Source organism: Molothrus aeneus, chromosome 7 (genome assembly GCF_037042795.1).
Source record: "Molothrus aeneus isolate 106 chromosome 7, BPBGC_Maene_1.0, whole genome shotgun sequence".
NCBI lineage: Eukaryota > Metazoa > Chordata > Aves > Passeriformes > Icteridae > Molothrus > Molothrus aeneus.
Genome location: NC_089652.1, coordinates 36,628,926 through 36,638,779, shown reverse-complemented (window position 1 = coordinate 36,638,779; position 9,854 = coordinate 36,628,926). Strand labels below are relative to the sequence as shown.

General features: G+C 47.5%; 1 protein-coding gene across 2 annotated transcripts in view; it reads right to left on the bottom strand.

Annotated features, from left to right (window-relative positions):
- Positions 1-1,127: 1,127 nt before the first annotated feature.
- The window catches only part of ACVR2A (activin A receptor type 2A), a 51,014-nt gene continuing 42,287 nt past the window's right edge, over positions 1,128-9,854 (bottom strand). For both annotated transcript variants that reach the window (XM_066553959.1, XM_066553960.1), the window contains 7 exons: positions 7,025-7,168; positions 5,578-5,721; positions 4,740-4,885; positions 4,205-4,319; positions 3,145-3,283; positions 2,457-2,587; positions 1,128-1,997 (listed from right to left, as the gene is read on the bottom strand). In XM_066553959.1, the coding sequence (XP_066410056.1) occupies positions 1,803-1,997; positions 2,457-2,587; positions 3,145-3,283; positions 4,205-4,319; positions 4,740-4,885; positions 5,578-5,721; positions 7,025-7,168 (1,014 nt within the window). In that variant the 3' untranslated portion in view covers positions 1,128-1,802. The remainder of the gene's footprint in view (positions 1,998-2,456; positions 2,588-3,144; positions 3,284-4,204; positions 4,320-4,739; positions 4,886-5,577; positions 5,722-7,024; positions 7,169-9,854) is intronic.

Genomic DNA, 9,854 nt, shown 5'->3' with positions numbered 1-9,854 from the left:
TCCTCGGGCACAGCTGCAATCGGCAGTGCCACAGCCCTGGCTGGAACATCAGCCCTTCCTTCCTCCCTGCCTGCCCAGAGCTGGCTCTGCTTTGTCCATCACATCCCTCTGCTCCCAGGGCTGCAGTTCCCAGATCCAGGCTCCAGCCAGCCTTCAGGAGCTGCCCCCTGCTGCTTTCCAGGGACACTGGGTGTGGACACGCGGGGACAAGGACACACAGCACAGCACGGGCCGCTGCCAGCTCTGCTCCAGGGGCTCACAGCGTTTATTTCCCTTGGAATTTGGTGGGAAGGATCCAATCAATGCAGTGGGACAGCATTTGGGAGAAGCGCTTTGGCACCCAGCTACCAGTCACTGTAATTCCAGCACAAGGCTTGACATCCTGACCTCCAGTGCTGGAGTTGTGAATTCCCATGTTTTTCCTCATTTTCTGTGAGTCTGCGCTCTGGCCATTGAAATTCCTTTCGTTACCTCGGAATGGTCATTGCATATATTGTGAGCAGAACTAGGTTATCCCTGAAATTTGTAACATTTAGGATCTGCAATCTGTGGCTAGAACTTGGTGAGTGACTCCAGGCTCAACCTGTGACTCCCCTCCCATGGCACCGAGCTTTGAGTGGAGGGAAGCTGCAAATCTCCAAGCAGAGGGTGAGAAATTGGGGGAACTGAGCTTCCTGAGGTGATCCTGAAACAGTGACACAGCCCCCAATGCCTGGCGGGACAGGGAACGCGCGGCGACCTCGGCACAAACATAAATAGGAAAAAGACTCTTTTTCAAAGAAAAAAAAACAACAAGAATTCAGAGCTTTCCAGTGTCACAGCTCAGAGAAAATTTAAAAAAAAAAAAAAAAAAAGAAAAGTCATGCTTAAGGTTTCAAATATTCCTCAGACACAGCAAACCTAAATAGTATTCAGTTAAATAAATGGATGAGATACTCTGGGAAATGGAGGGAAAAGCTTTCAACTAAAAGAGGAAGGAAAATTTTCTTTCAATAAACAGCACTTTTTCTTTTTTATACACAACAAGCGAGTACAAGAAAAGGCTAAAAACACGGCTCTAGGAATGGCCACTTCCTGGGGGCATGAAGCTTTCCCCTTCTTAAATAACACAGGGAATTGGGAATACATCATTTACAAAACACGGAGCGGTTTATTATTCCAATTAGTGTTGTCAATCATAATTTAGCGAGGTGGAACTGAGGTATACCTGGTTGAGGGAGGTTAAGTAATACTTGGAAGCCTCTTTGCTCTATCCCATTGATTACTCTTGTTTCTGTACACGGAACAGCAGCACACGGAACATTCACAAGCTGTGTCGTAGTCGCATTACAATAGTCATTTTAAAAACAACAACGAATGCAATAAAAACAAGTTACCCTTTTTTTTTTTGTTGTTTTTAAATCTGAAATGAAATGTTTTTGATTTAAAAAAAATAACAGTAGTTCATTTAAAGGAATTAGTCTCTTCTGACAGGGATTAAGAAATCGGATGTCAGTGTTTAAAATGCTCATTAGCCTGTTCAGGTCCGGATTCTTCATCGTAAGTTCCTTATCAGCACGTGAGGGGTTCTCAGTCACGTCCTTCAGGTGTAAGCAGGGAATGCAGAAAGTCTCATGGATCCACGTTGGGGAGGAGGAGGAGGAGGAGGAGGGGGAAAACAAAGGATAAACACCTCTTGGTGATGTTCCAGAGAGACTTACCATCCGTTCTTGCCACCCGGAACAGCAGTGACGCCAGCAGTCCGTGCGCTGTAGCAGCTCCAGTGAAGAGTCCTGTGGTCACTTCCATGACCAGTGCAACTATCATAGACTGGATTCTTTGGGAGGAAAGTCAACGTTTGTCACCATTGTGACCACAGTCACGATGTCCTCTGTTGTTATAATGTTAGTGAGTTTTTGCATCTGGATGATCCTCTCCTCCACGCAGCCCGCCGACAGCCGCGCCTCGGCGTCGTGATCCCAGCACTCCTCGATGGTCTCGCACAGCATCGCCATTCCCTGCGGAAAGCAGCCAGGGAAACAGCTCCCATCAAAAAGGGCACTGCAGGGGACACCTGCCAGATGGGAGCCTTTGTGTCCCACAGGATGTGGGGTGGGGTTGGTGTGAACCTGGAGCGTCCCGTGGGGCCTCAGCTCTGCTTTGCTCTGCGCTATTGAACAAAAACTGCAGGGGGCAAATCCTTCCCTGCACTGCTGGAGCCTCCCAGTGTTTTAAAAAGGTGAATCCCTCAGACACCAATTGGGACTTCACTGCAAAGTAACTCCAGGACCTCTTCCATCAAAAAACAAAAAATCCCTCACTTTCTAGTACTGAAGAAGGAGCAGTCTAAGATGAGAAATGTTTACAGCCCATTTAACTCCTACTGGATTTATGAAACCCCTCCCAAACCCCAGTGTGATGGACACAACACGGCATGGACAGAACACGAGATTCAAAGTCGGTTGGGTCACACTTACAGAATGTTTCTGCCAACACTCCCTTAGGACAGGCCTCTTCTTTTTGTGCACCACAACTTCCTGCATGTCCTCCAGGGAGGGGTGCTGGCCGATCTCCTCCTCGAAAGGCAGCATGTACTCATCCACGGGGCCTGCAGAGGGAAACACCAGTTAAACAGGAAAGGGAAAAGGGCAAGTGCAGCCATGGTATTTTCTGAAAAATCCCTTTGCCAGGATTTTTCTCCTGAGAAGCTGAGAGGCCTCAGAGGAAAAGAAAAACAATAATTATCTGCTGCTGTGGAATGCAACAGGTGCATCTTTGATTGGTCCATGTTGGTTGTTTCTAATTAACGGCCAATCACAGTCAGCTGGCTCGGGCTCTCAGAGTTGTGAGCTTTTGTTATCATTCCATTGTTCTTCTATTCTTAGCTGGCCTTCTGATGAAAGGATTCTTTTAGTATAGTTTTAATATATCATTTTAATATAATATATATCATGAAACAATTAATCAGCCTTTTGAAACACGGATCAGGTTCTCGTCTCTTCCCTCCTGCTGGGACCCCTGTGCACAGCCCCAGAGGAAAGGGAAGATTGCCATGTTGGCAGTGCAGGCCATAACCAAAGCCAGAGTGGTGAGTGTTGGCAGGGGCTCCCCGCCCGCCGGGGGCTGCAGCAGGCGGGGCAGGGCCAGGGCAGGCGGCTCACTCACCGTCGGCGGCCGTGCAGCGCGAGGCCAGCTCCCAGAGCACCAGCCCCATGGCGTACATGTCGATCCTCAGGAACGCGTCCCTCTGGAAGTTGATAGCACCTTCGAGCACCTCGGGAGCCATGTACCTGCGGGTGCCCACCTGCAGGGGCACAGAACACCCAAGGTTGTGCCCACAGTCATCCCCAGCACGGGTGCCACCCTGCCTGCTGCCACACGAAACCCCTGCTTTGGCCCAGCCTAAACGCGGCTCTGGTTGTTGCTGCCTTAGGATGGAACAACCTCAGGGTGGAACAACAATTTCCATCTGCTCTGGGGAGCCCTGACCCCCAGGGAGCACTGCCTCTGACCCCCAGGCAGCACTGCCTCTGACCCTCATTCATGGAGAAAGTTTCCTGGACTTCAAGATTGACCAGAATCCACAAAAGCGTGACATAGATTGTAGAGAGCAGTGTAGATGTGTCACTTGGTGAGAAATTTTGGTTTTGGGATTTTTAGTATGTTGTGGATGGAAGCAAGATGGAGGGCACAGAGTGTCATGCTGGGTTTCTTCTTCATGCTTCTTCTTCCTCTTTCTCCATGGGTTTGGGTGGCATTTTGTAATTGGGCAGAAAAGTCCCCATTGTGGGCTCTGTGGGATCAGTTATTGGGTTAAAAGGCAAAATAATCCAGGTGTCAGTTCTTAATTGGATAGTTTAGTCTATAAAGACCTTGGAACAAGAGATGGTTGCTATTTTGTGCCTTCTAATGAAAAGCTGCTGAACTCCCAGTAGTGAGGCTGTTTTACTGAGTCTGAACATGAAACTGCCATCTCAAGTGCCTTCAGTCCAGACCCAGGGAAACCCACAACTAGAATCCCCCACATTAGGACTAAATCTTGGAAGTTGCATCCCTCAGTTTCTGAATAATAAGTAAATAATTAATAAAATATCACAAAAGTTCTTGTCCAAATTGTCCTGTCAGGATAAAAGTGGGGATAGGCCACGCAAAAGAGCCTGAGGGGAGATTCCCATTCACATCCAGGTAACAGCTGGATCATTCCTGGAAATAACTCAGGATTTACCTGTCCATGGGTGTCTCCTGCAGATTTTCCAGCCTCAAACTTTAAAGCTAGACCGAAATCAGCAATACAAGCCGTGAGGTTGTTTTTCAGCAGCACGTTCTTGCTTTTGATGTCCCTTGCAAGTTCAAGAAAAAACCACAAATTAGAGATCTAGAACACGAAATACAGAAAAAACGAAGGAAAAAGGAACAGCAAAAAACAAGAAAATAATAAAAAATAGGTAAGTTAAACAACAAAATAATAATCATAAAACCTCAGAGTGCCTTTGCAGACCTTGGAACTGTAATTTTGTGCTTGTTGTTAAAATAAATACAGATGTATGATGGATATAGGGATGTATATGGAGATCTGGATATGGATGATGCAGGTTGGATCCAGAGATGGAAAGAGAATGTTGCAATCCAACTGCAACTTTGTTTAAATAACAGGGGGAAAATGTGCTTGGAGGGGAGATCCAGGAATTCCTGCAGGAGCAAGAGGTGGTGCTGGGCTGCCTGCAGGCCTGCCCTGTGTCCCTGCATTCCCAGGGCAGTACCTGTGGGAGATGGCTGGCTTGTGGCCGTCCTTGAGCCCCGGGATGTCCTCGTGCAGGTAGGCCAGGCCCCGCGCCATGGTCTGGGCGATGTGGCACAGCTCGTTCCACGACACCACGTTTGCCTTCAGGAAATCTGTCAGGGACCCCTGCAGGAAAACAGGCACACACCCAGCTCAGCTCACTCCTCCAGGGAAAACCTGCAATTCCTGCAATTCACATCCGTAGGACCTTTGACTCTCCTTCCTTATGGACCAACAGCAGGTTCAGAGTGAAATACTCTGAATAAACTGAGATGAAATCATTCAACACCACAGTTTCAGAGTGAAACACGCTGAACAAATCCAAAGAGATATTCAGAGTGAAACACACACTCTGAACAATCCAAAGAGATCAAAATTATTCAACAGAAAACTGAATGTATTCTTAATTAATTGTATTTGTGTTTCTTCCTTTTGCTGTCACAATAGAATCTATCTGTATCGCTTCATCTTTATTCTTATCAACCAACAAGGGAACCAAAAATAACCCCCAAAAAATCTCTGCAAGATGGGAGGTTATGTATTTTAGGCAGGTTTAGAGTGGGGATGTTAAAATAGACATATTCTAAAAAGCCAAAAAAAGGCAGAATCAATTTTTGTTTGTCTCCTAAAACAACTCCTCTGTCAGTAAAACCCGATGCCAACTTTCTCAGCTGCCTGCAAACCAACTGCAAGGAATTCACATCCAGCGAAAAGCCAGCAGCGAAGCGAAAGCTGCTCCCAATTTCCTTGCTGCACCGGCCCAGCCCCAGGTGCGTGAGCCTGTGTGGGGCTGCTGTCCCTGGCCAGGCCAGCCCCACCTTCTCGTGGAAGGCAGTGATGAGCCACAGGTCCACGTCGATGCTGGAGCCGCGCTTCTCGGCGCCGATGAACTGCAGGATGTTGTCGTGCTTCATCCCGGGCAGGCTGTAGATCTCGTACTCGTTCTGCCACGACTGCTTGTCCTGCAGGCACAGCAGCACAGGCACAGTTACCCACCAAAAAATGGCACCTCAGGGCTGGCCCTCAGGGGAGGTTGCTCCCTCTCAGGGCTTTGGCTGCTCAGAGTGCCCCTGAGATGTGTCAGAAATTCTCTTTTCCCAGCCCGGTGCTCAAAGAAGGAGCCAGAGCTCCTCAGTTCTCGGTCTCAAGGTTGTTATTGTTCCTTATCTATAAAATTCTTTCTCCTGGCCTGCCCAGGTCTGCTCAGCAGGACAGACAGAGGCACTCTGCCTGCCCTGGGGCTGTGTTATCTTTTTATACTAAAAACCACCTGTACAATATTTACAATGACTTCCCAATACCCATCACCTGTGTTAGACAGTGAGCTTCTACTCTAAACCAATCCAAAAGTGCCACCATCACAGCAGGAGATGGAGGCCAAGAAGAAGAAAGAAAGGCTGGACATGCCCAGATCCCTCCATCTTGCCCCCTGAACCCCCATTCTAAAAACCCCAAAAAATCTATTTTTCCACCCCGTGATAAATTCATTATCATTCTACTTAAACTGTCATGGCTTGCAGATCCTCATACAAGGTTGGTAATTTGCTCCATGGGTCATAACCAAAGTCACAGGTGTGTTGGGCTCTGTGCCAGGGTCTCTGAGCCCCCTGGCAGGGTCCTGGCAGTCCAGGATGAGGGATCTCCTGAATTCTGACAGCTACCAGAGTTTGGGAATGCTCTGTCAGAAAACCCATGGAGTTTCTTGTGAAATAACGAGAGCCTGCAGCGCTGATTCTGCAAGGCAGCCCCTGGATCAGTGTGAGGAACAAATCCCTGCACCTCCAGCAGCAGGGGGTGCTTTAATCAGTGCAAAACCCATCCCAGTATCAGCATCCAGCACCACTCTGTGCTCTCCAAATTCTTCAATCCATTTAATGCGAGCCACGGCTTTGCGAGGCACTTGCTGGGCATTGAGTGTTGTGGCACTTAATTGAGGCATGGTTAATTGGAACAATCACTCCAGGGTCTGCATTTCAGGGCATTCCTTCTAAGCACAATTTAATTTGATTATTAACTGCCCAAGAGGTGGGTTAGAGCTGCTTAAAACTACGGATGCTGAATATTTTTATGATTAGAAACCCACATTTCACAGGCTTTATGCTTCAGTAATGTGTTTACTGCAGTAAAACACTTATTTTAAATCACTAAATTCTTCCTGTATCTCTTACACCTCAAGGCCATTTCCACTTGGATTTACAGAATTATTGGGCCAAGAAAAGCTGCTTTAATGTGAGGAAAAGCCAGGAGCCCAAGAGTTCTGCTCACCTGGATGGGGAATATTTTGACTGCAACGTATTCATTGAGCAGCTGAGCTTTCCACACACACCCAAATCTCCCCCTGGCCTTGATCTCCAGGAGCTGCAGCGGCTTCAGACCCATCAGGGGAGATGGTGGGGGAGGCCCAGGATCCTGCAATCAGGAGAGACCACTAATTAATGCTGCTTTAATTAATGACATTCATTCACATCATCCCTGAGGGCACTACAGATAGAGGACTGCAGACGGGGAGAGCCTGGGATCACCCGGCCAAACCCCACTGCAAATCCCAAACACCCAGGGACAAAGCCCAGCCCTGCTGCACGGGGTGGGAATGGGACTGTGAGACAGGCCCAGCAGGGATGGGACACACCTGGATAACAGGTGGGACAGCACAGCAGGAACCAGGGAACCACTGAGCACCAGGGAAGGACAGCAGAAATCAGGGAATTACGGAATCAGGTGGGAAAGCACAGCAGAAATTAAGGAATAATATGATTACTTAGGATAGCACAGCAGAATTTAGGGAATTATGGAATCAGGTGGCAAAGCACAGGAGAAATTGAGGAATAATGTGACCAGGTGGAAAACCAAGGCAGAAATTAAGGAATAATGGAATCAGGGGGAAAGCACAGCAGAAATTAGGGAATAATGTGACCAGGTGGGAAAGCAAGGCAGAAATTAAGGATGAGTCCAATCAGGTGGGAAGAAAGCTCAGCAAAAATTAAGGAATATTGTAACCAGGTGGGAAAGCACAGCAGAAATTAGGGAATAGGTGGTAAAGCAAGGCAGAAATCCATGAATAATGGAACCAAGAGGGGAAGCGCAGCAGAAATTAGGGAATTATGGAATCAGGTGGGAAAGCACAGCAGAAATTATGGAATAATGTGATTACTGAGGATAGCACAGCAGAAATTAGGGAATCATGGAATTAGGGGGAAAAGGCAGCAGAAATTAGGGAATAATGTGACCAGGTGGGAAAGCAAGGCAGAAATTAAGGATGAGTCTAATCAGGTGGGAAGAAAGCTCAGCAAAAATTAAGGAACATTGTAACCAGGTGGGGAAGCACAGCAGAAATTAAGGACCAAAGATAATCAAGCTTTACTTGTTATATTTTTAAGAGCTGGAATTGCAATGAGCCCCTTGGATGCATTGGAGGTTTCTGTGTTTATCTGAAGCGTGGGGCCTCTGAACCCTGCAGATCCACACCTGGGTCAGCCCCTCCTGCCCCACTTCCCTGCTCCCAGCTTTGCCAGGGAGCTCCTGAATTCCCAGCGCCCAGAAATGAGCTGGAATGCCATTGCAGAGGTGATCTGGTCCTGCCCTGCAGGGTTTGTCCAGCTGGAGGTGAGACAGCTCCCACAGGGCGCTCCATGGACCCACAACCCCACATCCCCATCCCCATATCCCACACTACAGCCTGGGACCATTTCCTTCCTAGGAAAGGGCAGGAACAGTTCATTGCACGCCCTGGATTTTCTGCTTTGCTGTATCACATCATCTGAACAGAACAAGCAGATTCTCAATTTTATTGCCAAAGCTCTGCTTCCTTCTGGGCTGGCCCTTTCCCTCCAGGTGGGATTAGCTTCTCCCTCTACAAAAACCCCAGCAACCAACACTAAAGTTTTCAAAAACCCTCCAAAACATCCCCTTTTCCTCTGTTTTCCCCAAAGTGAAAAGCAGTTTTCAAGAGAATGAAAACCACCAGAGAAGCTGCTTCTACAAGAGAGAGGAGAGTGCTCATTAAAGAGTTAAATGTTTGAGCACTTCCATCAAAACCATGAAATCCTGTGCAGGTTGAAGACACATTTTGTGACCAACTGTGGGGGTAAGAACCCTTTGCTATGGGGAGAATGGAAACAAGTGCTGAGAATGCAAGTCCTGAGTAGTTTCAGTGCAGGAACTAACATCCCCTCTCTGCTTGCTTGTACAACAACAAATCAATTAAAAGAACAAGTTCCAGAGAAAGATTCAGAGCAGAGTAACCTCTCTGCACAAATTAATAACTAGACAAAGAATAAATAGCATTTGAAATTCAAATTAGAGACACACTGCAGCTCTGTCCCCAAAAAGGGGGAAATCCTTTTGTCAGTGTGACAGCGACAGGCGCTTGGAGTTGTGACATCAACATTTGCAGCACAGAAAACCAAGTTTGAGAGCAAAGATTTCCCTCCCCTGGTGCCTTTCATTCTGTGCCAGAGCCCTCTTGGAATATTCCAGGCACCAGGGAAAGCAGTGCCCTCAATTTGTAAAATACAAACTGTACTCAAGAAATATTTGTAAATCCAGTTTGTTGTCGTTAGAAGAGGAAGTGGGAACAAGATGCTCGAATTTATCCCCCAAAGGCAGCCCTGATTTAATGAACTGTTCAAGCTCTGAACCTCCTGCCTTGTCTGAAGCAGAGAAATTGGTGGGAAATAATCCCAAATCCCCCTTTGCTCTGGTGGCTCGGATCCCCTTCCTTCCCACAGCCTCCTCCCAGTAAACTGCTGGGATTTGGAAGCACCTGGTGCCTGAATTCTTCCCCAACCACCAGGAAAACCAAACACCTCCAAGATTTGCTGAACCCACTTCCAGCATCTCTGCCAAGAGCTGCAAGTGAAAGTGGCAGGCAAACCTGATGCTTTCCTAACTCCCCATTAGCCCACAACACTTCCCATACACCAAATTCCCCATTTCCTAGAAATCCCTGGCTCTCCTCACCACATTCCCAGCACCTGCCACAGCCTTTCCACATGGGAAGCAGAATTCCTGCTGTTAACACCACTGGAAAGAAAAGTTTTCCTTTTTTTTTTTTCCCTCTGATTTTTTTTAAGCACCTTGGTTGAAATCTAACTCC